At 40.9% G+C, this 26,637-nt stretch overlaps 1 protein-coding gene across 2 annotated transcripts in view; it reads left to right on the top strand.

Annotated features, from left to right (window-relative positions):
- The window catches only part of phf11 (PHD finger protein 11), a 48,394-nt gene that overhangs the window by 8,666 nt on the left and 13,091 nt on the right, over positions 1–26,637 (top strand). For both annotated transcript variants that reach the window (XM_072260769.1, XM_072260767.1), the window contains 10 exons: positions 610–743; positions 3,429–3,487; positions 5,899–6,002; positions 6,585–6,622; positions 12,592–12,671; positions 15,670–15,722; positions 16,486–16,540; positions 18,390–18,454; positions 21,441–21,489; positions 24,273–24,328. In XM_072260769.1, the coding sequence (XP_072116870.1) occupies positions 610–743; positions 3,429–3,487; positions 5,899–6,002; positions 6,585–6,622; positions 12,592–12,671; positions 15,670–15,722; positions 16,486–16,540; positions 18,390–18,454; positions 21,441–21,489; positions 24,273–24,328 (693 nt within the window). The remainder of the gene's footprint in view (positions 1–609; positions 744–3,428; positions 3,488–5,898; positions 6,003–6,584; positions 6,623–12,591; positions 12,672–15,669; positions 15,723–16,485; positions 16,541–18,389; positions 18,455–21,440; positions 21,490–24,272; positions 24,329–26,637) is intronic.

Here is a 26,637-nt window from a genome sequence, read left to right as displayed (position 1 = left end):
GTGGCCCCCTGTATACCGGTGAGACCCAATGTAGATTGTGAGACCATTTAGCCAAGCATTTACACTCCGCCTGCCAGAAAAAGTGGGATCTTCCAGTGGCCACGCATTTTATTTCCCATTCCCAAAGAACTGGCAAGGTTGCTGCCTGATGTGCTAAATGAGGCAAGTGGAGGATTTTTTTAATATAATAAAACCCATTCTTGGGGCTTCGGTCATACCAACTGAGCAGATTTTTCAGACTGTTGTTAACCTCAACAGATTTCTGTTTTTTTTTAAACACGCCACGCAGTAGTATAATAAATTTTCCTGTGAAGTTGGTGAGTTTAAAGGGAGTGGGTAATTGAGGCCTGGTGAATTTTAAGACGGTGCATTTCAGCTGGTAAACTTAAAACAAAATCAGAAGTGTTTCAGACCCTGCACTCGTACTCCCATTCCCACTAGCACATGGCCAACCTTGTGAAGAAGGGTGTCTGTGGACAGTAGCTCTGCTGATAATCAGTCTTTATAATGCTAATAATTTAGTCATTTGCCAAACCATCAGGATTCCAGAAAATAGGAATCCAAACTTTCAGAGTTGTATATCTTCCAATATTTCTGTTCTTGTTTCAGAAATGCCGGCTTTGTGGGAAGAAAGGTGCAACTGTTGGTTGTGAAGTGAAGACTTGTAAAAGGTCCTATCACTATCCATGTGCCAATGAAGATGAGGCAAAAATTATTGAAAATGAAAACATGGGCATTTACAGGTTGCTATTCCCTTTTTTTGAAAAAATTTGAAAATCATGTTGCTGTTTTTAACTGTGCCTGAATTGGACTTGAAATTGATAAGATGGCAATCAATATGTTTACAGTCAATCTTGAGCATAACTCAAGTTAAACTGCAGCCCGATAGCCAAATTTGCTTTCTAAACTCTTAAACTTTCATTAATTCAGTCAACTTAGTCATTGACATATTTATGTGTCAATGACTTTGCTTCAGTACTTATTCTCCACGTCAGAATGTGCAGTCATCTCCCAATCATGCCAAACCCTAGTCTGAACATTTGTGGGAGGTTCTAAGCTTATTTAGCAGGAACAGTCACCATATCTGCACTAACGTACTGCTGCTGGATCACTGGTGGGATGCTGAGACCCTACCACGTTCAGAGAGAAGATTTACTCCTGGTTACTACTCTGCGTTCAGCCTCGGGCTCCTTGGCCCTCCTAGTCCGTGAAAACCATTTAACTTGCCTTTATTTTTAAAATTATTTCAGTATTTTTTTTCTCAGCTTTGTTGGATGTTGTTTTGTTTATGTGCTTTTTGGTATTTTTAAGTGACTGCATGGGCCTTTATTTTTTTTTAATTTAATAAATATTTAATCCAGAGACTGCCTGGATTATGGGTGATCTGACGTGTGAAGGTCTATTTTTGTGCAATTCTACCATATATTGTTAAAGCATTTTTCAAGATGAAAAAAAAAACTTTTTCTGGTATTCATTAGTGACTATTACAGTGTGTGTGTGTGTGTGTGTGTGTGTGTGATTATTATATTGTATTGATATAATATATATAAAAATAATGTATGTGTGTATCTCTCTCTCTCTCTCTCTCTCTCTCTATATATATATATATATATATATATATATATATATATATATATATATATATATATATATATATAGATAGATAGATATATAGAAGCAGGCCGTGGAACTTTGCCAGCTTCCAAAGGCTTTCTTTTATTGGGAGGGCGGGGGGGGGAACTGTTGTATTTTGATTCAGCTGGATGAGGTATTTGCAAAGAAAGGAGACAGCATACATATGTTAGACCACAAAAAATCCATTATTAGAGTTGTATAAAGCATACAACACAAAGACAAATGGTTCAAAATATGGTAGTACAAAAGATAATTAGACCCACTTAATGACTGATCTCTACAATTCCAGAGGGAACCACAGCTCTGACAATCTTACACAAGGGATCTTGGGGTCTGAGTCCATAGAACACTCAAAGCTGCTGTGCAGATTGACCCTGTGGTTAAGAAAACATACGGTGCATTGGCTCTCATCAATCATGGGATTGAGTTTAGGAGCCGAGAGGTAATGTTGCAGCTATATAGGACCCTGGTCAGACCCCACTTGGAGTACTGTGCTCAGTTCTGGTCACCTCACTACAGGAAGGATGTTGAGGAGATTTACAAGGATGTTGCCTGGATTGGGGAGCATGCCTGTGAGAATAGGTTGAGTGAACTCGGCCTTTTCTGCCTAGAGCGACAGAGGATGAGAGGTGACCTGATAGAGGTGTATAAGACGCTGAGAGGCATTGATCATGTGGATAGTCAGAGGCTTTTTTCCCAGGGCAGAGATGGCTAGCACAAGAGGGCACAGTTTTAAGGTGCTTGGAAGTAGGTACAGAGGAGATGTCAGGGGTAAGCTTTTCATGCAGAGAGTGGAGAGTGCGTGGAATGGGCTGCCGGTGACGATGGTTGAGGTGGATACAATAGAGTATTTTAAGTGACTCCTGGACTGGTACATGGAGCTCAGAAAAATGGAGAGCTGTGGGTAATCCTACATAATTTCTAAGGTAAGGACATGTTCGGCACAGCTTTGTGGGCCGAAGGGCCTGTATTGTGCTGTAGGTTTTCTATGTTTCACAACTCTCTTGTTCTCGCCTCCTCCCCTCTCCCCTGTACTCACTCTCTCCTTGTCACTATCTCCAACTCTTAGCAAAAGCACTGGTTGTGAACCAGTCTAAGAGAAGATTCCCCTTTTAAGATTACAGTTCAAAACCCCTTATTATCTCTCGCAACCTTGAAATTGGTACACACGACTCTAAAACAGACAGCAAGTACAGGTCGACCTTCACTAATCCGACTACCTGTAATCTGGTTCTTTTGATAATCAGGCACTGATTATGCTTAATGTGATCCTTCTGTAATCCGGCATTTTCACTAATCCGGCACTCCTCAGGTCCCAATGGTGCCGGATTAGTGAAGGTCGACCTGTACGTCAGGAAGAAAGCATTTTTCAGCAGTATCTAATGTGCATTCAGAATAGTGAAAAAACTTTGGTCATTAAGGGGGAAAACAAGCCAAATTTCAACATTTCAGAAACCTCCGACTGCAGCAGCGATGGATTAAAGTTTCGGAGAATATGCAAACTCTCTCGTTGTCCATTTCAAGGGTGATATGCCTACTCCTGTACAGGAAACATTTCCTTCTGGTGGTTTGGGTACACAGACACCTTGGCTGAATGGCAATGGTGCATTCTCATGCAGAACATGATCAGTGGTGCCCCAAGCCCAAGTTGATGAAGCTGTTTGTCAATCAGGCACAATAATATACTGTGAGAGGCAGGATTCTGTGACTCTGTAGTACAGTCACCTGGTTGTTAATTTTTTCCCGTTTTCTTTTATTGTAACTCATGTTCATTGCTTTTGGTTTTTCTTCAGAGTTTATTGCAAAATCCATAAAGATGGCAAACATCCAAAATCCAGTGGAACATCCTCCAGTAAGTCGATTGTTGAATATTTTGTCACTCGCTGCGAAGAGGTTCTCTTGTACGAGAACGAAGGCACTTTGTGTCATATATAAAAATGGGAAACACTCATGCTGGTGTACAAAGCAGCTCATGCTTGTGTTTCCAGCACTTCTTGTTCTTATTTTTCACTTTCAAAGCCTGCAATACTTTAAATTTTCATGCCTCAGCCATTTCTTCTGATAGATGACTCCTCATAGATATCATCCTTTGTGTAAAAACAAAACATTACCCCTCGTATTCCTCCTAAATCTTTCCCTTCTTACCTTAAACCTATGCTCTATCTAGTTCTCGATACCCCATCTCTGAGTACATTCACCCTGTCTATGCCCTGCGTGATTTTGTACATCTGTATAAGATCACCTCTCAGTCTCCTACGTTGTAAGGAATAAAGTCCGAGCTTGTCTAACCTTTCCCTACAACTCAGCCCCTCAAGTCCTGGCAGCATCCTTGTAAGCATTTTGTATACTCTTCCCACTTTCAAAATATCTTTCCTATACTAGTTCAACCAAAACGGAATGTCATTTTCCAAGTGTGACCTCGTCAGAGTCCTGTACAACTGCACAGTGACCTGCTGTTCACTGTGAAGGTCCTACCTCGATTTGACTTCACTGATTTAAGTACCATTTGCCCTTCTCAGCCCATTACTCAGCTGATGATCTTGAATTGGATTTTGTTTCAGTTTGCAAAGTGACATTAAGCTGACAAACTCAGAATCCTGTTGCATGTTTTTCTTCTCCCTTGGATAGCAACTGTAATAATCCACAGAATGTGTGGCTCCTGGTGAAAGACCCCCACAGAGCCATCAATTGTTGCATTGAATTCCCTATGCCCCTGTGCCCTCTGCCTCGCCCCGCCTTCCAACAGTCACCGACACTTCATATTTTGTTCCCTACCTCAGCACCAGCTGTGATCCAGCCTAAGACAAAACTCTATCCACTGCACAAAGAAAGTGGCCCCTTCTTTTTATACTCTTCAAAGCCTCTGTCACTGGTACTTCTCCAGCTCGGTAGTACCAGCTGCACCCTCCCTATCTCTTACAACCTTCAGTACAAACCAACATGTTTTTCACCACTTTCCACTATTTTGGCTGCAGACTTGTACTTCCTTTACTCTCTCAAAACATTGCTGTGGACTGGTTCTCCTGCACTTTGTTAAAACAAAACAATCACACTCCAAGCTAACACCATTTTCTTGCAGACTTCCATTTTATTTTAGCATATACCAAGGAGGAATCACATTTAACTCTCTCCTTGCATACCATAAACTCGGTGTCCACTTTGTTAGGTACACCTGCAAATGTCTAATCAGCCAATCATGTAGTAGCAATTCATTGCATAAAAGCATGCAGGCGTGGTCAAGAGGTTCAGTTGTTGTTCAGACCAAACATCAGAATGGGGAGGAAATGTGATCTAGGTGACATTGACTGGTACCATACGGTGTGGTTGGAGTATCTCAGAAACAGCTAATTTCCTGGGGTTTTCATGCACAGCAGTCTCAAGAGTTTACAGAGAATGCTGCGAAAAAAAACAAAAATAAATCCAGTGTGCAGCAGTTAAGTGGGTGGAAATGCCTTGTTAATGAGAGAGGTCAGAGGAGAATGGCCAGACTGGTTCAAGCTGACAGGAAGGCGACAGTAACTCACGTTACAACACTGGTGTGCAGAGGAGCATCTCTGTGTGCACAACACGTTGAACCGTGAAGTGGAGGGGCTACAGCAGCAGAAGACCACACCGGGTTCCATTCCTGTGCCTAATAACGCAGCCGCTGAGTATCCTTCTTACTCTTGCGAGAACCTTCATTCCTTTGCTGCATTATTTAATATCCCAACTCCCTCTGATATTTGCCTGAATTGCCCCCGGTTGTAGCTGCTTTCACGTTCCTGCCACTCTGAGTAAAGGATCCTCTTGTAATTGGATTTATTTCTGACTCCCTATGATTTTGGACAACCACAGAGGTGAAACCCTCTCCTTACAATATTGGTGACCTGTAATGGTTATCTTCCAGGAGAGAATGCCTAGCTTATTGATGATTGTACCCTTCCTTTTCTGGTGTCACTTTTTTTTTTTGCACCTCTTCCTTGAGCTTTCTCCAGTGTTCCTACGATTTACCTATTTTGTGCCTGACTTGCAGTTTTCAATGTTTTATGTATCTATACTCAATGTCATTGCAGATTTAATCCAATTGTCCTTAGGCCTGGTATTTGCCCTGATTGGAGATGTGGGGGAGTGTTACAACTGCTCTGTGTATGGTTCCTGTATTTCTTGAGTCAAAATTTGAAACTTTTAGGTTTCAATTACATGAGCAGTTTGAATTAAAGCACGATGGATCTAAGTTTTCAAGCCTAGACTGAAATATGACAATAATTAATTATTTCCCTCAAGGCAAAATTGCTCACAGTCGTACAGATAATGGCAGTGTGAAAGGAAGATCGGTTAATTGTCTCCACGGAGTCTCCGATCCTGACAAATTTCAACCCAAGACGTCAGTAAGTTGGCACAATATCTGCTTCCTTTGGTATTTGCCCTGATAAAAGTGGAGATAATTTGGCATAATAATTAGAACTTTGAGCTGATTTGAATGAAGAGGCAGATTTTGGTATATTAATTATTGGGATGCCGTTACTCTGATTTGAGAATAACCGGACCTCACTGTGGAGGTGTTGTAGCACGAACATTGTGTCTGGGATGACCCTACCTGGTCCACAGCGATCTACAAGGTCTTCACATTGTATTGCCTGGGGCAGTGAAGTATATAGTTGCCCTGAGCTGTTGCAGGACATCGTACTGATTGGTCACTTGGATACTGAGCACCGACCCAAGTCATAGGTTTAGATCAGACAGGAGACTGTGTCCTGACTCCTGATTGTCTGCATGTAATGCCTCCCTCAAGCTGACACGGCAAAGAAAATCTCCATGTTATAGACCCTATAATTTCTCTGAGTATTGTTCTCTACAATTTGTACAGTGGAAGTAATTGTTTTCGTGTTGAAGGTGCAAAAATCAATTAGTTCACTTTCATAATCATGACTTTTATTGCAACTTTTGTTCTGTATTTTTAATTCTATAAGGGAAGTAACAGAAAGAGAGGAGCTGCAGTAACGAAGAGGTAAGTGATTTTATGTTGCAAGAAATATCCCTTTTTTTCAAAAAAACTCTTTAGAGTCTGTTTGACTTAGTTGGCAAAGTTGTTGTCTGGTTTCTTTGGATCCAAGTGGATGGAGCCAGATTAGGGGATGCAGAATTGAGGGACAAGTTTGAGGGTTTAGGTGAGCAATGAATTAGTGAGTGCCCAGTGGTTCAGAAGGATGCAGAAGATTCTCTGCTGCTAAACATGGACAGGTTTTTTTTGTATCATTCAACATTTTCGATAAAGCAGATTAACTGGTATTTCACATCTTGGACCCTCTCTCACCTTAAATGTACACCCTCTAGTCCTAGACATTTCAAACCTAGGAAAAAGATACCACTCTCCTCTATGACTCCTCAGAGCAGGTGTCCTCCAAACAAGGCAGCATCCGGGTAAACGTGTGAACCCTCTCCAAGGCTTCCACATACTTCCCATAATGAGGTAGCCAACTCTGACCACAATACTCTAAATGTGCATTGTAGGTCATGCCTAGCCAACTTCAAGGAGGTTGCCAGGAAAGATGATGAAAGAAAGGCAGTAGACATTGTTTACATGGACTTTAGCAAGGCTTTTGACAAAGTCCTGCATGGGTGACTGGTCCAGAAGGTTGTCTGCTTGCCACTCAGGATGAAGTCGTAAATAGAATTCAACACTGGCTGAGCAGGAGAAGCAAGAGAGTGGTAGTAGATGGTTGCCTCTCTGACTAAAGGCCTGTGACTAGTGGTGTGCCACAGGGATCGTTACTGGGTCCATTTGGTTACAGGGAAAGGTTGAGTAGGCTAGGTCTTTATTCCCTGGAGTGTAGGAGAACGAGGGGAGAGTTGATAGAGGTATACAAAATTGAGGGGTATAGATTGGGTTAATGCAAACAGGCTTTTCCTACTGAGGTTGGGTGGGACTACAACTAGAGGTCATGGGTTAAGGGTGAAAGGTGAAATGTTTAAGGGGAGCGACTTCACTCGGGGTGTAGTGCGAATGTGGAACAAGCTGCCGGCAGAAGTGGTAGATATGTGTTCAATTGCGACATTTAAGAGAAGTTGGGATGAGTACGTGGATGGGAGGTGGGGCTGTAGGGAGAGACTGTGGTCCGGGTGTGGTTCAAAGGAACGAATGACAGTTCAGCATGAACTAGATGGACCGAATGGTTTATTTCGGTCTGTAGCACTCAATGACTCTATGTGCCCTAACTAGAGTTTTACAGGCTCTTGAACTTGATGTCTTGACTCACAAACATGCCCAGTGGTTTCTTTACCACCCTCTCCACCTGTGTGGCCACTTTTAGGCAACACGTACCTGGACTCCAAGCTCCCTCTTCATCAATGCTATTAAGTATCCTGCCATTAACCGTGAACTCTTTCTTTTGTGTCAGATCTTCCAAAGCATAGCAACTCACAAGTTCCCGGATTAAATTCCATCTACTGTTCTCTGCCCATACCTGTGACTGTTCTGCTTCCCTCTGTATCTGTTGGCAATCTTTGATGCAGTCCACTTCACCTCCAGTGCTTGTCGTCTGCAAACCCATCTTACCACATATACACGACGAACAATAGAGATCACTATGGAAGGTCACTAATCACAAGCCTCCATCCGGAGTAACACTCTGCCTTCATGGGCACTTTTGGATCTAATCAGTCAAGTCATTGGGTCCCAGGCGTCCTAATTTTCTGGATGAACCTAATATGCAGGATTTGTCAAATGCCTTGTTTAAACCCGCGTATACGTCATGCACTGCTTTACCATTGTTGATGGCCTTGATTAGATTAATGAGACATGACTTGTCCTGCACAAAGCCTTGCTGACTGCACCCAAGTAGACCATGTTTCTCCAAGTGCTCGTAACTCCTAATCCTGGGACTCAACCACTGCCTTTGCAGCTGGATCCTAAACTTCCCGACCAACAGGTCACAATCAGTAACAACTCCAGCATGATTATTCTCAACACTGGCGCCTCAAAACACTGCAACCTTTGACCCCTGTTCTACTCCCTACACACCTATACTGCACGGCCAGGTTCTGCTCTACAAGTCTGCAGATGACTCCGTCTTAGTGGGCCACATCTCAAGTAACGGTGAGTCAGAGTACACGAAGGAGATGGAGACCTTACTGACCTGGTGTCATGACAAAAACATTTTGCACAGTGTCAACAAAACTGAAGGGCTGGTCTGGTCGTTGACTTCAGGAAGTGGTGCACAGGCTCCCATTTACATCAGCAATGCTGAGGTTGAGAGTTTCAAGTTCCTAGGAGTGAACATCACCATCGCCTGTTCTGGTCCAACCAAGTTGTCCCCATGCCCAAGAAAGCTCGCCAACACCTCTATTTCTTCAAGAATTTTGGCATGTCCCCTCTGACCCTCATGGAGTTTTATCAATGCAGCGTTGAAAGCATCCTCTGTGGATGCACCTCAGCTTGGTGTGGCAGCAGCTCTTCCCATGACTGCAAGAAACTGCAGAGTTGTGGACATGGCTCAGCATATCAAGGAAATCAGCCTCTGCTTCATGGACTCTGTCTGCACTTCTTGTTGCCTTTGTAAAGCAGCCAATATAATCAAAGACTCACATACCCCTGAGATTTTCTGCACTTTCCAGTACCACCAGGCTTACGGACAGCTTCCATGCCGCTGTTACCAGACGATTGAATGGCTTCCTAGTACAGTAAGAATGGGGTCTTGTTCCCATAATCTAACTCCCCATGACCTGGCACCTTACTGTCTTCTTGCAGCACACTTTCTCTGTAACTAAAGCTTTAATCTGCACTCTGTACTGTACCTCACTGCTGGTTATAATTAATTAATCCGTATGAAAGGTATGAAAGACAAGTTTTTCACTGCACCTTGCTGTGAGACTTGCTGGTCTACAATTTGCAGGATCACCCCATTTCTAGAGGGACTGACAGGGTAAATATAGGACAGTTAATTTAACGGTAGTCATGAAAATGCTTGAAGCTATCATTAAACAGCACGACATCTGGATAGTCATCAGGCAGACATAGCATGGAGTCATGAGAGGCAGGTCCTGTTTGACAAATTTACTTGAGTTCTTTGAAAATATAATGAGTGCAGTGGATAGATGGTCCTCTTGCACTTCCAGTGCATGTGTATCTTTCAATAATTGCGATGTGTGATTAGTGCAGCTAAATCAGCCTGTTTTAATCCATGCAGAGGAGGTGTTGAGATACAGAAGGTACTCTGCCTGCAGCAGAACTTTGAGCATGGACGTTTGATGCACTGTCACTTGGGTTCACATGAAGCTGTGGCTTTTCTGCTATATGCGTAGTCAAAACATGCCTTGGAATTTGAGAAATTTTTTCACTTGTTTCAACAACATGACCTTTAATATCACATGTTTGGTTCAACCCCTGTGACTACACTGCTAAGGTGTCCAATGTTTAAAAACACTTTCATTTTGTTTAACTTGCTCGATCTTGGGAATTAGCAACAACATGATGTTGCTTAGCAACAGCTTCACGGAGACTGGTCAAGTCCTCATTTGCCTTGTGTTCCTTTTGAAGACTTTTGATTTCTACTCGTTAAAGTAAATTTAAGTTCTCTTTTAACAGTCCCAATACGAAGGTTGCTGAAATCAATTGCAAATTTCGATTCACTCCTGTTACTTTTCCCTTATTGTGCCACTCGGAATCAACTCTTTGTTGGCCTGCATCACCTGCGATATTTGATTCCATAAATGTAGTCAACAGCAAACTCTCCGTGCATCCACAGCGCTCAAAGCAGACCAACCGAACAAGTAGCGTCCAATTCAAATGTGGGCAGCCGAATATTTCAGCTCTTCAATACAACAAACCGATGAGCCCTCAGGCAAACACCACACGATTGTGCAGTGGAGCCCTGGCTGCGTTCAAACCACAAACACACAGCATGAATCAACAAAAGGTTGTTTACTTGTCGCAAGCTGCTCCTGGCTTCTCAGTGTTGCAATTTTGCCAACAGATCCAAGGCAATCCTTAGCAGTAGACTGGTGCTCATTTGGTATATCTAATTTTTTTTATTAACAAAATCTGTAGCAGTTACTTGAAAACAAACCAAAGCTGCTGAGAGACTAAGCACTAAGTTGACGCTGTATGATGCAGTCCATAATAATGAAGTTCCAATGTTCGAAAGCGCATGTTCCCCCCTTTATTAAGAAACCAGCAAAGACAAACAATCTTGGAACAATAAAAAGTAATGAAACTAGCAATATAACAAAATACGTGGTCTAAGCATTCGCAATCTTAGCATATTTAAATTTATTTAAGAGGTGTTGAATGGTCAACGTAAAAATATCCTCCCCGCGCCCCCCCCCCCCACCGGCCTACTCCCTGGCTTTAATCAAACTGACTTGAGACAAAGTATGAATACGTAACTATACTCATTGGCTTCTACCACACCCTACCCACGTGACAAATTACCCATAATAAACGTGCAACACGAAATACAATATAGACAGACAAAATGGGTTCATGGCTCCTACAGGTTGCGTCACAGTCTGGTATAGAAACACCATGCCCAGTGATGCGAAAGGTGACAAAGTAGCCCATTCCATCGAAGGTGAAACCCTCCCCACAATTGACTACGTTGGCATGGAGCACTGCCACAAGAAAGCAGCATCCATCATCAAAGACCCCCACCATTCAGGCTCCCACTTTTTACTACTACTGTTCGGCAGGAGGTCAAGAAGCCTTTGGTCTCATACCACCAGGTACAGGAACAGTTATTATCCAACAACAGAACAATAATTTGGCACAGACTAGATAGGCTCTATATGCTCTAAGGTTTTAACCATTAGCCTCCTAAGCCAGCATGGACAACTTTAATCAGCACTACTCTGAATCAGTTCTACAACCTACACACTCATTTTCAAGGACTCTTTACACTTTGTTGTCAGATCTGGGCCTGGACAAAAGGAGCAAAAAACAAGCAGCTCGTAGGATGGGGGAAGAGGCAGAACGAGCTTCTTGTTGGATTTGGAGTGGGCGAGAGGAGGGGAGCTGGAAGCCAGGAGCTGATGGGCAGTGATTTGGCCAGCACTGCCGGCCCACCAACTGGAGAGTGTCGTGGTTAAGGGTCGAAACACTCGGTGAAGGTTGGGAACCACCTGACGACATCTGCTCCTGGCTGAAGGCTACGGTTACCTTATGAGGTAACTGAAGAATGCACCCTAAGAGGTGTATGTAACAAGACAAGTATCATTTTAACAGTTTGTCTTTTGTCAGTGGTTGTTTATCAGTCCATGTTTAGGTGCAGTTTTTTGTAAATTATGTTGTATTTCTTCTTTCTCCCTGTAAATGCTTGCAAGAAAATTAGTATATGGTAACGTATTTGTACTTTAATAATGAAGTTAGGGATTCAGAAGAGTGGGAAGACATTTTATAGAAATATATAAAATTATGTGCGGAAAAGGGAAGATAGAGCAGGGAAGTTGTTTCCACTGGTAAGTGAGACTAGAATTAGGGGGTATAGTCTGAAGGTTTGGTGGGGGGGGTGGAATAGATTTAGGATGGAAATGAGGAGATGGCGAAGGTGCACAGCTGAAAGTTGGCAACTCCCTTATAGGGCATTTTAGCCATGAGGGTTCACAGAGTTAGAGACTCCCAGGGTCACTGTCTCTTGACTTATACCACTCTAGTTTTAGGTCCTGCTTATTGGGAAATTATGATTCTATGGTCACACCTATGTTAGATTGACTAGTTTGCTGGTGAAGGGCCTTTGCCTGAGCCGTGCGTGTGGCTTTGCTACGTGTGGTGTCTGGGCTGATACTCCAATATCTAGCTATTGTTCTTATGCAACATATTTACAGATGAAATGGAAATTGGACCATCTGTTTTCTCTTGTGGGATTGACTAAGGTGAAATGTAAACCGGGCTGGCAGTTCATTGTTACACAATCAGTCTGCCTTAATGTTACGACTGTGTCACTGTAGTTGTAATTAAATATGCTTTCATTTTTTTTTGTTAAGGGTAAACAGTTCTGACACAGATGAAAGTGATGACTTGCCAATATTTACTGGCACCAACATACAACACAGTGCTAAGTCCAGTGAGTAAAATATGGCATACTATATATCAACATATTGTTAATATTTTAGGTCGACTTATTGCTGATGCAAAGCATCACCATTTTGGCAAAGGGGCAAAGAGGTTTAAAAAAAGATCAGCTATAATCTTACTAACTGAATAAAGTTATCAGCTTCTGCTGTTTGTGTCTTTATTGTTTGGATAACAATCTAGTTATACCTCGGAGTGAAACATTAGTTGTACCTCAGTAACTATGTTTCAAATGTTGAGAGTAAATCAAGCTCTGTCCCCACAATAACTAGCCAATACCCAGTATATCAGTTTCTCAAAGGTAAGATCATATGATGGTATAATTATATTTTTGTGTGTATATTGTTGTCTTCTGCAACTGGCTGGGTAACTTTACATGACTCAAAATTTGAATCTATCCCAGTGATCAAACCTGGCACTCCAGTAACTTTACCCAAATCCCACAAGGCCATTTCCTTAATTAATACACTGTTACCCAAACCCACTGCACATCATTAGTTTGATAATAGTTTTATCATCCCTTTTCATCTTGTTGTAAAAGTGATCTGGGGATATATTGTACAAAATGGTTACTTTGTTGCTCGTAGTTCTCTGGCACTCTGATTCCAGAACCTGGCCTCAAGTTTATTTGGTTTATATCAATCGCCTTTCCATAATTTTTCCTTATTCTAAAATTTGGAGTTAAATTGGCTCTGCCCAATAACAGAACAGTGCCATTGCTCAGTGATGGAGCATTTATCTCAAGTCATTCGGTTTTAAATTCACTCAGTCCAGTCCTTGATTACATAATTATTACAATGCTGTTTTTGTTGCATTCTCTGAGGGGCTGTCTGTCTTGAATCAATAAGCTTCAAGACCTTGATCTCAATATCTCCTTGTGCAATTGGATCAACGATTTCCTCATTTGCAGACCCCAGTCAGCTCGGATTGGCAACAGCATCTCCTCCATCATCTCCATCAAATTTTGAAAGATGGAAAATCTGGCTGAGTGGTGCCGCAGAAACAATCTGTCACTCAGACCAAAGAGCTGATCATTGACTTCAGGAGAAAGAAACCAGAGGTGTATGAGCCAGTCCTCATCGGGGATCAGAGGTGGAGCGGGACAGCAACTTTAAATTCCCTGGTGTTAACATTTCAGAGACCTGTACTGAGCGCAGCACGTAAGTGCAATTACAAAGAAAGCATGGCAGCACCTCTACTTCCTTAGGAGTTTGAGAAGATTTGGTATGACATCTAAAACTTTGACAGACTTCTATAGATGTGTGGTGGAACGTATATTTACTGGCTGCATCACAGCCTGGTATGGAAACACCAATGCCCTTGAATGGAAAATCCTGTGAGATGTAGTGGATATGCCGCAGTCCATAATGGGTAATCCCTTCCCATCATTGAGCACATCTACACAGAGCACTATTGCAGGAAAGCAGCATCCATCGTCAGGGACCCCCACCACCCAGGCAATGCTCTCTTCTCGCTGCTGCCAAAAGGTAAAAAAGTACAGGAGCCTCAGGGCCCATACCACTCGGTTCAGAAGCAGTTATTATCCCTCAACTATCAGGCTCTAAAACTAAAGGTGATACTTGACTCATCCCATCACTGAAATGTTCCCATAACTAATGGACTCACTTTCAAGGACTCTTCATCTTATTTTCGCGATATTTATTGCTAATTTATTTATTTATAGTTCTTTTTTCTCTCTCGTGTATTTGCATAGTTTGTTGTGTTTTGCACGTTGGTTGTTTGTTTGTCCTGTTGGTTCTGTTATGGTTCTTAGATTTACTGAGTATGCCTGAATAAAACAAATCTCAGGGCTGACATGACATATATGTTTTTTTTGTGTGTACCATACCCTGCCAGAGCCTCGGCGACCACTTTTTCAAGTGGTTGTCTTGGAGGAAAGATTCTGAGAGTGGTTCCCCACATCCTTCTCACAGCGCAGTTTTTTTTAACGAGGCTGAGTTGAGAGCTCGACACTCAACCTGGCATGGATGGAAAGCGTGCCCAGGAGCAGCCTGCCTTGATTCGAACTCTGGAACCTTCACTCCGGAGTCCGGCGCTGATGTCACTGCGCCACCAGCCACAGTACATATATGTACTTTGATAATAAAATTACTTTGAACTTTGTTTGGATATTAAGCCAAGCCCTTCGTCACTTGGTTATGAGACATATTTCCTGGCAACAATCAACCAAGAGAAGTGGGTTTCTAGCATTTCAGTCTACGTACATTTGATTCTTAATCACAGAGATTGCATCAGTTTGTTGGGATGTTATCTTTTGTTGTTTGCAATTTCTTGCTGCGTGGGAAGACTGAAATATTGCCTGCTGAAGGCATTGCTTTAGAGCATAGCAACATTACTTAATTATTCATAGAAAATTAATTAATTGAAATACAGCCCAGAGGCCCTTTGGCCCTTCAAGCTGTGCCGCCCAGCAACTTCCCCCAATTTAATCCCAGCCTAATCATGGGACAGTTTACAATGACCAATTAGCTGACCAACAGGTACGTCCTTGGACTGTGGGAGGAAACCAGATCATGTGGAGGAAACCCATGTGGTCACGGGGAGAACGTACAGGCAGTGGCGGGAATTGAACCTGGGTCGCCTGTACCATAAAGCGTTAGCTTTATTAATAAATATGTATTTATACATCATTTAAGTTTTCTGTATGTATTTTTTTTCACAGCTTTACTGCTGCTACCAGCCCCAGTATAAACTCCAAACAGACAAATCTGACTGCAAGCAGCCATTGGATTTAATTTTCACTCTGCAGGAATAAAGTTTCTCCCATATAACTTTTATCATAGCCCTTATTCAGGAGAATAGTTTTATTTGTATAATAAAAGCAGATTGTTTAAAACAAGACAATGAATTTGCTAAATGGCAAATCCAGTAGGAATTAAGGCAGAAGCTTTTGAACAAAATGGTGTTGATGCAATTAAATTCATCAGTAATCAAAATGGCTGTTGTTGTTTGTTCGACGTTACATTTAGAAACTGGATTGAAACAAATGAAGCTCGAAAATAATGATGGGAAACAAAAAAAGGTGGGTAACATGATTATACAGTTGGTTTATAGTTGTAACATGTATGGAAATACAACGAAAAACTTGCATGCTTTGTTTTTGCACAGTAGGGGAATTAAAGGTTATGAAGGAAAGGCATGTAGGTGGAGATGAGCCCATGATCAGACCAGCCATGATCTTATTGAATGGCAGAGCAGGCTCAATGGGCCAGATGGCCAACTCCTGCTCCTATTTCTTATGTTCTTATGCCATCCAGATGATCATTCCAAGCATAAGTACATCCAAATAGTACAAACAGAGAAGTAATAACATTTCAAGCTTATTTTTGCAAAGCATATTCTAAATAATTTTAAGCAGCTGCATTTTTGAATTTGCCAGCCAGTGGCATATTGGCATCTGCACTGGACTTTCGAGGCAAGTGATCCTGGGTTCAAATCTGGCTGGCTCCTTGTACACTTTCCATCTGTGCTGGGCTGAATGTCGAGCTAGCAATTCGGCCTCACTTTTAAAAAAACACAAAAATGCTAAAGAAACAACGAGGTTGCCACCCGATGTGACAGAGGTGCGGAGAGGAACAACAAATTTTTGAACTTATTGACTGCTGCTTTTCTGTTTTGTATTGAGAATTTCAATAGTTTCAATTTAGCAACTGGGATGTATTAAAACATCCACTAAATAGTCATAAGAAAATAAATAAAAAGTCATTTATTTCTTGGGGTTTGCTATTAATTGGTTAGTTGTTCTGTCAGTTTCCCCTGTAACTTTTGTGTCTTTTGTATTTCAGTTATCCTGTAGTTCCAGATCGAGTCAAGCTGAAGGAATGAATAGATCTTCGGATGGTATGCCTAACCAAAATGTGGATTTAAACGAGAACTAATTCAAGGCATAAATATTGCAGTTAACATGTTTATTACATATACTGAATGAAATTCAAAGGCAAAGATTAAAACAAAATCAGGTGCATGTTGTGATCTTGAGGAATATATTGTTGAAGAAGATCAGATTTGTACTTGGATGGGTTTCGAGATGCAAACTCACAACAGAGCTAGGTGTTACTTCAGCTGATCTGTCATAGTTATACAAGTTATTTCCCAAACCGGAGCTGAAGGTTTCCTTCTCTCATGAATGTATTTCGGTTGTTTTTGGGTCACTGGAGAAATGGAAAGCTGATGTTCGGGCTTGTTGCCACTTTGTACATCCTCACGTAGGCAGAAAATCAGGTTATTGAGCAATTCTGCTACGCTTCTGTGATCAGTTCATTCAATTAGTGGAAAGTCAGAGGGAAGAATGCTATCAGCCTGATGGGTGAGCATCACCTCAGTGGTGTACCCAGCAGAAACCTTGGCTAAAATCAGATGAACTATCAGAATCAGAATCAGGTTTATTATCACCGGCATGTGACGTGGAATTTAGCAGCAGCAGTTCAATGCAATACATAGTCTAGCAGAAAGAGAAAAAAATAATAATAAATAAAATAAAATGTAATAAACAAGTAAATCAATTATGTATATTGAATAGATTATTTTAAAAATGTGCAAAAACAGAAATGCTGTATATTAAAAAAGTTCTACAACCTCAAACCGATAAATGTCACGTGATTGCTGTTCATGAGAACTCGTCATCCAGACTGAGAGTGTGTCTTTAGGCTGGGGCTGTCTTCCGTTGGGATACAGTGAGGGAACTTTGTGTGCTCTGTTATTGGACCATGTTACTGTTTCGTTTGGTTGCTCACAAACATGTACTTTCACCAACAATATAGATCACTTAGTCAAGTCCTTTATTGTATCCACCACCAAAGTGTAGATATGCTGGCCAATAGATATTGTTATCTGTAACCAATATTGATTGTGAAATTCATGAGTTCAATTCAGACATTCATCTGTGTTATTCTACCAATGTATCTATCTGTCATCTCGCATCCATATCCCACTGATGCAGGGGCACATTCTTCTCCAGCTGCTTGCCCATTCAATTAAATTGGCCTTTTCTGCACCAAAAAGGCCTTAGTCTTTTCTATGTTGATTTCTTTTTCTGCTTTGTTTTATACCAGAAAAGTAATAACAATCCTGGTATCTTTGTTAAGCAGCATCTTTAGGATCTTGAAAGGGCAGCATATTTTGTCATTGAAATACTTCCAAAGTCACAGTTGTGCTACAAATGCTCCGGCCACTTTGTTTACCACAAAATCCCACAAGCAGTAACATATCAATGACAGAATTATTTTTATCCGATGATGTTTGTGGGACAAACCAGAGGGAACAAAACCGCTCCTTCTTCAAATAGTGGTATAGGATCTATTCCAAAAACCCAAAGAATTGAATGAGAACAGTTTCAGCTGAGGAGTCAACATTTTCAGCAAAGCAGAATGCCTTCAGTCTTCCTACGAGTCATGATAACGTGGTCATATCATTGGACTAGAGTTTGAACTGTCACCTTCTGAGCCAGAGATCAAAGTAGTATCAAAACGCCAGTGCAGTTAGCCTTTTTAGTAAGTAGTACTTGATGTTTCTAGATTTAAGCAATTCTCGGTGTTTCTAGATTTTAAGATCTTGGTGTTTCTAGATTTTAAAATTCTTCTAGAAATAAATGATGAATGATTTTTGCTTCAGTGATTTCTGTGAAATGTTCAAGTATGTAGTGTGAATGTCTCTTGTTTTTTAAACCATTCCTCCTTTTTCTGTGGGACAGAATGCTCACCTTCCTTGCTTGCTACAGGCAGTCCAGGCGACGGTCAAGAAGCCCTATTGAATGAGGTGCGTTGGAGTATTGGAGAGGAGGGAAGAAATTTTGTGTAGCAAGGTTGCCTTTGTATGTCATCAATGAACTGAACAGGAACAAGCAAATCTGGTGTCCAGGGTGATCTCTACAAATTTGACAATCAGATATAATTAATAATATTGCGAAGCAAAATGTTACATTTGTGATCATTTATATAATATTAAAACATTTAATAACACATGCTTTTCCACAAATTGAATATTGCTTTATGCTTTAATCCATGGAAGACTGCATTGTCCCTAGTTATAACTTTGGATAATTCAGCCTTCTGTCACCTGAAACCTCAGGTGCTAATGTGACACTGTTCCACCTTTCTGAAAGAGAAATGGTGTTGGTACTCAAAGATGTGATATCCCTCTTCCTTAAAAAGACATTGATGTTTAAGTGACCATTTACCTGAACAGGATTCTACACCCATACATGGCCACTTTCACTGCCAGCAGCTATTTTGTTTCCAGATTTAATTTGAAACTAAATTAAAATTCTGAAACTGTTACTATTTAAATTCACATTAATTGTGCTGTCTTTCAACTCATCTGATTCGTTGGAAATCTCATTGTGTCATCTTCAAAAGTGAATTAAAAGTGTGTTGGAGTATTAAAAGAAGTAATGTTCAATAGTCTGGAACATCTGCTAGTTGGGCACCACCGAAGTCATGAGAGTGTGGCATTATAAATCTACTATACTTGCTTTTCCATTTCCTCAACATCATTCTCAACAGGAGTATCAGTCTCATTTGAAATATTCAGTTGTCTTAGTTTGAATATCTTTCTGTGGGAGTGAATTCCTGGTTTCCACCTGCTTTTTATGCAAAATGTGTCCTGATTGGTGGTACTTTGTGTTTACAAATGTTTTGGTTTGGATTTCCCACACTTCATAAACTTCACTGTCTGAAGGCGAACCACATTGGACTCGGACCTATCATCTGATAGCTGTCTGACTGCAATGGACCTGGGTTCTGAAAATCATGAAACTACTCATGTTCGAAATCTGAAATAAAGGCAAGAAATGCTGGAAATCACCAGCAGGTCAAGTGAAGTCAGTGGGCAACAGAATTAACATTCTAGCTCGGTGACTCTTGTGTCAGAGTAGCTCACCTGAAGTGTTAGCTCCGTCCCTTTCTGCCTGACCTGCTGAGTGTCTCCAGCACTTCCAGTTTTTGTTTCACCCAAGTTGCTTTCATGAAATGGCTTGTGATGTTGGTCATGTTAAACGCGTAAAACTAAGGCTATCGTAACATTTACTTCAGTGAATTTAGAATACTAGGATAACAGAGCACAGAGGCAACTATTTCAGGATTAGAATCAGGTTTATTATCACTGGCATGTGTCGAGAAATATGTTAACTTAGTAGCAGCAGCTCAATGCAATACATAACATAGAAGAAGAAAAAATAATAATAATAATGATAAATAAGTTGATTCACAATATATGTATATTGAATAGATTAAAATCGTGCAAAAAAGCAGAAATAATTGTACATTAAAAAAGTGAGGTAGTGTCCAAGGGTTCAATGTCCATTTAGGAATCGGATGGCAGAGGGGAGGAAGCTGTTCCTGAATCGCTGAGTGTGTGCCTTCAGGCTTCTGTTCCTCCAGCCTGATGGTAACAGTGAGAAACGGGCATGCCCTGAGTGCTGGAGGTCCTTAATAATGGATGCTACATTTCTGAGACACTGCTCCTTGAAGATGTCCTGGGTACTTTGTAGGCTAGTGCCCAAGATGGAGCTGACTAGATTTACAACTCTCTGTAGCTTCTTTTGGTCCTGTGCAGTAGCCCTCCGCCCCCCCCCCCCGCCCCCCATACCAGACAGTGATGCAGCCTGTCAGAATGCTCTCCACAGTACATCTATAGACATTTTTGAGTGTATTTGTTGACATACCAAATCTCTTCAAACTCCTAATGAAGGATAGCCGCTGTCTTGCCTTCTTTATAGCTGCGTCCATATGTTGGGACCAGGTTAGATCCTCAGAGACCTTGACACCCAGGAACTTGAAGCTGCTCACTCTCTCCACTTCTGATCCCTCTATGAGGATTGGTATGTGTTCCTTCATCTTACCCTTCCTGAAGTCCACAATCAGCTCTTTCGTCTTACTGACATTGAGTGCCAGGTAGTTGCTGTGCAACCATTCTGCTCGTTAGCATATCTCACTCCTGTACGCCCTCTCGTCTCCATCTGAGATTCTACCAACAATGGTTGTATCGTCTGCAAATTCAGAGATGGTATTTGAGCTGTGCCTAGCCACACAGTCATGTGTATATGGAGAGTAGAGCAGTGGGCTAAGCACACATCCTGAGGTGTGCTAGTGTTGATTGTTAAGTGAGGAGAAGATATTATCACCAATCCAGACAGATTGTGGTTTTCTGGTTAGGAAGTCAAGGATCCAGTTGCAGAGGGAGGTACAGAGGCCCAGATTCTGTAGCTTCTCAACCAGGATTGTAGGAATGATGGTGTTAAATGCTGAGCTCTAGTGGACGAACAGCATCCTGATGTAGGTGTTTGCATTGTCCAGGTGGTCTAAGGCCATTGACCCTATTGCAGTGGGTCCAAGTGCTTGTTGAGGCAGGAGTTCAGTCTAGTCATGACCAACCTCTCAAAGCATTTCATCACTGTAGATATGAGTGCTATATTAGCATTTGAATTTAGCATTTCAAATAAAAATGCATTATATTCCCATTGCCCGACTGTCTCTGAATCAATAATATTTTCCATTTACTTGCAGTATATATCTGATTTTTTTTTGAAAGCCACTATTAATTAGATCTTCCATTTTTCAGGTAATGTACTCTAGATTGTAGTTCATTGTGTAAAATAAATTCACTCCTTCAGTTTTGTTACTAGCTATTTTAAATCTGTGCCTTCTAGTCATAAACTAATAAGTTTTGTTTCAAAGTAATAGATTATTCAATACACTTGCCTCTGGTATTTAAATTAACAACATTTTTTTTGTTTCCTTCTCAGTCATTTGATTATACTGAAAATTCGTGGGTTCATCCTCTTCTCATAGTAGGTATGATCACTTAATTTTGCACTGCCTGGGCTGAAATGTATGCAAATAAAGGACTAAACGTGGTCTTCAGAGCTTTGGCAATTAATCATTGGTGAAGGAAGTATCCAAAGCTAATATAATATATAGATAAGGACTATTTACTCTAACTAGTCCGTGCAAACAAACCTTTCATTCTATCTTCCTCATCTCAGCTCTGATGTACTAGCCTTGTCTCCCTTTTGAAGGTGTTTATAAAATTTGCCACGTTTCCTGTGGCCGTGGAGCTTTTCTTTGAACCTCTCATTTCTATACATTTTTATATGGCAACTACTCTGTATTTTATGGCTCCTAGTTTTAACTTCTCTCATATAAATATTGTCTCTGCTTCACTCTATCCCATCTATGAGGTCATCTTTAAATCAGTTTTCACAAAATACAGCTGGCAGCTGTTCATTTGCTTCTGATTGTTGCGATCGCTGAGTTCTTGTAAATTATTTTTGCAATTTCTCGTGATTTTATTTCCTGTTTTATGGGAGGAAGCTAGGCATTCTGTGCTGTAGTTTCTATGGTTTTTATGTTCAAAGTACTAAGTACAGCCAGACCAACATTGTTCAGCGTTACTGCTAGTTGAGTATAAGCCTGTGTTAACTTTTCAATTCCTCTGTTGACTTGCAGTCTTGCTTAATGATTTGCCAGCCTTTATCCTTACAGGCTTTTAACCCACCTGCATTATTTATTTCCTAGGGTATGTGTTATTTCTGCCTCTTTTCTATTAAACTGTGTTACTTCTTGTCTGCGTTTGTCACTTATCAACCCGCATTTGCAAGTTTCCTGAAGTCATCTCTACCAAGTTCTTCCTTCCCTGTTGCTGCCAGTAGGCCTGGTTTGATATCATCTATGAATATTGGTAAAGTTTCTTTTTCCCAAATGATGAAAGATCATTTCAACACTGATTGTAGCACACAGAGCCATCAGAATAATTAATCATAACTAAACCTTTTGGATTCCATGTGGATTATGTTTCTGTAACTTTTTCTAGTGAAGTTTCTAGTATATTTCCTGGCACTTTCATTAACCAGGCTGGTCTGTTGTTCACTTGTTTTCCATAAGATGTAGCAGCAGAATTAGGCCACTTGGCCCATCGAGTCTGCTCTGCCATTTCATCATGACGGATCCATTTCCCTCTCATCCCCAGTCTCCTGCCTTCTCCCCGTATCCCATCATGCCCTGACTAATCAAGAGTCTATCAACCAACCTCTGTCTTAAATATACCCTATGACTTGGCCTCCACAGGCGCCCGTGGCAACAAATTTCACGGATTCACCACTCTCTAGCTAAAGAAATTTCTCCTCATCTCCATTCTAAATGGACGTCCCTTTGTTCCTGAGGCTGCGTCCTCTGATCTATAGACTCCCCCCACCATGGGAGACATCCTCTCCAAATCTACTCTGTCGAATCCTTTCAACATTCGGTAGGTTTCAATGAGAATCCCCCAACTCCCCCCCAATCTTCTGAATTCCAGTGAGTACAGGCCCCGAGCCATCAAACGCTCCTCAAATGCCTTTCAAACCCAGAGTCATTCTTGTGAACTTCCTTCGAACCCTTGAACCCTCTCCAATGTAAGCATGTCCCTTCTTAGATAAGGGGCCCAAAACTGCTCACAACACTTCAAATCAGGCCTCACCAGCTCCTTTTTGTAGCCCTAATATTACAGCCTTGTTTTTATATTCTAATCCTCTCAAAAAGAATGCTAACATTGCTTTTGCCTTTCTCACCACCCACTCAACCTGCACTGGATCTTTTCATTTCCTTTTTTCTGTAAAAGATTATAAGTTATCAGTTTGATTCCCTGGTGTTATTACATCTTGGTCAGTTCTTTGGGCTCAAGGATGATAGACTTCCACTCTAGTTTTATGGGTACTAAGGGGCTAATGAGGTCAAAATAAAAATGGCGTACCCTTCCACATATGAGACAGGCGGCTGCTGATGGGCTGGCGGGGGGTAAATCGTGAGGTGGCTCTTGCTGCTTGTCAGTTAGTGTGTTGTTGCTGCATGGATTCAGGATTTTTAATGTCATCCTCACTGCTGCTCCTGCACTTTGAGCAATTTTGGGCCAGAGTGTTCTAGATGTCAATCGGGATGGTGCATTTGTGTGTGTGCGTGGTTTACCATTCTGGCCTAGGTTGTTTTTCCCTTTTAGCTTAATAGTTTTTTTTTAATTTTCTCCCATTGTCTTCAAACAGAATTGCTATTCTTTTTAAGCCCATCCTGTAGCGTAATACCTGCTTGCTGTTTTGTTTGATTAAAATTTATGCAGCGTTTCTGCTAATTCTTAACCTTTCTGTGAGTTCATCTTGTTCATATTTTGTGCCCTTGTCTCTAATTTTCCTTTTAATAACATTCCTGTAAAATACTGTTACTTCTTTCAATATTGTTGCATTTCATTACAAAATTTCTTCACTTTGCTTTTTAAAAAAATTCCTAAATTGTTTTATTTAGTCCTCTGCCTTTAGTTATCAAAGATTTTTTCCCTGTTTTTGTTTCTCTGTGCATTTTTGATGTCCCGTAATCAGCATGTTTGAAGTTGGCCTTAATGAGTATGTTGCTCTTGGAGTATAGTATGTGCCTTTTAAAACAAAAACTTGTTTCTGTTGACATTTGTTGTTCGAGGTTTATTTGTAGTTTATTTTGTTCTATCTTCACAACCTCAATGAAGAGGAAGAAAATGGTTGACATGTTTTGTGAAGTTATATTATTGAATGTCTAAGAGTTTCATACAAGTAAACTGATGTTTTTCTCTACAGAGGAAAACGAGTCAAACGATGGGAACTGCACTGACACAAGTACAAACATAGATCAAGTATGTCTGAACAAGTTAAATAAGTAAATAGAAAATCTCATCTCCTTATTTTCTCAAAGTTGCCAGATTGTAGGTGGCTGAGGTACAACTCAAGGTAGAACCCCAACTTCTACTGTGCAAGAGAACCCAACCAAGATCAATAATTTGTCTATGGTAACCTGATTATCCCTATTACCTTACTTGAACAACAGAACAACGTTTGTCATCCTCTTAGCCTCTAGTACCTCTCCTGCATCCATGGAGGATGAAAAGATAACCGTCAATGCCCCAGCAATCTCTTCCTTCACTTCCCATGGTAACCTGGGGTATATCCCATCCGGCCCCAGGGATTTATCTATCCTAAAGTTCTTCAGAAGCTCCAACACCACCTCTTTTTTAACTCAACATGTGCCAGCACATTAACTTGTTCTGTGCTGTCCACACATTCACCAAACTCCTTATTCTTGCTGGATACTGAGGTAAAGTATTCATTTAAGGACCTTCCGTACCTCCGCCACCCCCAGGCACACATCTCCCCCTGGGTGGTCCTACCCTCATTCAGGCCATCCTGTTCTTCACTTGCATCAGGACTTCTGTTCCCAATTTACACTCCCAAGTTCCTGCCTAATAGCAACTAAATACCTCCCCTTTCTCTATCAGCTTTAAAAAGACTAAACTTACCTTACCAAATAGTTAAGATCAGTGGTAAAAAGAATAACCCATGGAATATGGAAAAAACAGTAAGTGCTCTTTTGATTTCTTTGTCTCCACGTTATTCACTAAATGGAACAAAGTAATAGCAAGGTAGCTTTCAGCTAACCAGAAGTTTCAGTTGCTGAGTCAAATGGATCTAGCCACTTTAATATTGTTCAAAGAAACTTGTGTTTTTATTTACATAGTTGAATGATTTCTATTGAGTGTTATTTTTAGCTGTTTGCTTTTATTCTTAAACATTTTGATTTTAAGATTGTTTTACTCTTTAATCTCCTTTGAACTCTGTTCCACTAGTTCTAGCTTCATGCACCAACCCCTCACCTCTGTTCCATCACTGGTGTCCACTGCTTCTGCCTCCTTGCATGTCACTCTCTGATATCTCTCCTAAACTGCAGGGTTCCTGTGCAAGGGTGGGGAAACCAAGACCAAGCCCCTCCCCAAACAGTCCCCCATCAGATACATGAATAACTTTGAGTACTTGGACATGTGTACACACATCTGACTACAAACATTAAGGATGAGTATATGTGTCCCTCCAAAACCTGACACATTTGTAGTTGTGCTTTCTTTTATTAAACTTGCAAATTTTTTTTTTGTTCTGCACATTTCCATTATAGATGCCTCCCATGATAAACATTCTTCTTAAACAGCAGTTTGGTAACTCAATTTTGTCACCCAGTTCTCTTGTGCCTTTCTAAACTGTCTTGACTTGAATGCTGTGCTAAAATTACCATGTAATGAAATACAGTGCTGAGCTTTTCCCCCCTATATAAATGATCTTAGTGAAGTATAATCATAAACTGCTGAAATTCAAGCCAAATAGATTGCACCTAAATGACTTGCCTTAAGGGAAAGGACATCTTTGCTAGTTCTCTAAATGAGATATTACATTGCTAAGACTTGGAGCAAGAATCCTTTGCTTCAACTCCATGTTAACAGATTTCATCTGCATTGAGAACAGTAACAATACAATTGTTCGTGGTACCCTCTGATAGAAACTAGAAACTCAACCATTGCAAATTACTGTTTGTAGTGGATGTGTAAATTTTGACGAGGTTAGGATCAGGCTTGGCTATCACTGTTCACTGTGGCGTAAACACACAGTGCCATGTTAGCAAGTACACTTTTCAATCTGGGCTGTTGTAGCTCATCTGCTTCAAGGTTCAGTGAGCGTTCTGAGATACTCTTCCACATAACACTGTTGTCTTGGATGATTATTTGAGTTACTGTCGCTGGAACCAGTCTGGCCATTCTGTCATTAACAAAGCGTTTTCACCCACAGTACTGCCACTCGTATTCTTTTTGTTGTAAACTCTAGAGACTGTTGTGTGTGAAAATCCCAGAAGATCAGCAGTTTCTGAGATACTCAAACAGTCCCGTCTAGCACCAACAATCATTCCACCATCAAAGTCACTTAGATCACATTCCTTCCCTATTCTGATGTTTGGTCTGAACAGCAGCTGAACCTCTTGACCATGTCTGCATGCTTTTATGCATTGAATTGCTGCCATGTATTTGGCTAATTTTGTTTGCATAAACAAGCAGATGTACAGATGTTCTTAATAAAGTAGTGACTGAGTGTAAGTAACTCACAGTTGAGTCAAGCCAGTATTTGT

Source organism: Mobula birostris, chromosome 6, assembly GCF_030028105.1.
Source record: "Mobula birostris isolate sMobBir1 chromosome 6, sMobBir1.hap1, whole genome shotgun sequence".
NCBI lineage: Eukaryota > Metazoa > Chordata > Chondrichthyes > Myliobatiformes > Myliobatidae > Mobula > Mobula birostris.
Note: the sequence above shows the minus strand (reverse complement) of the source record. Positions and strands in the feature narration are given on the sequence as shown.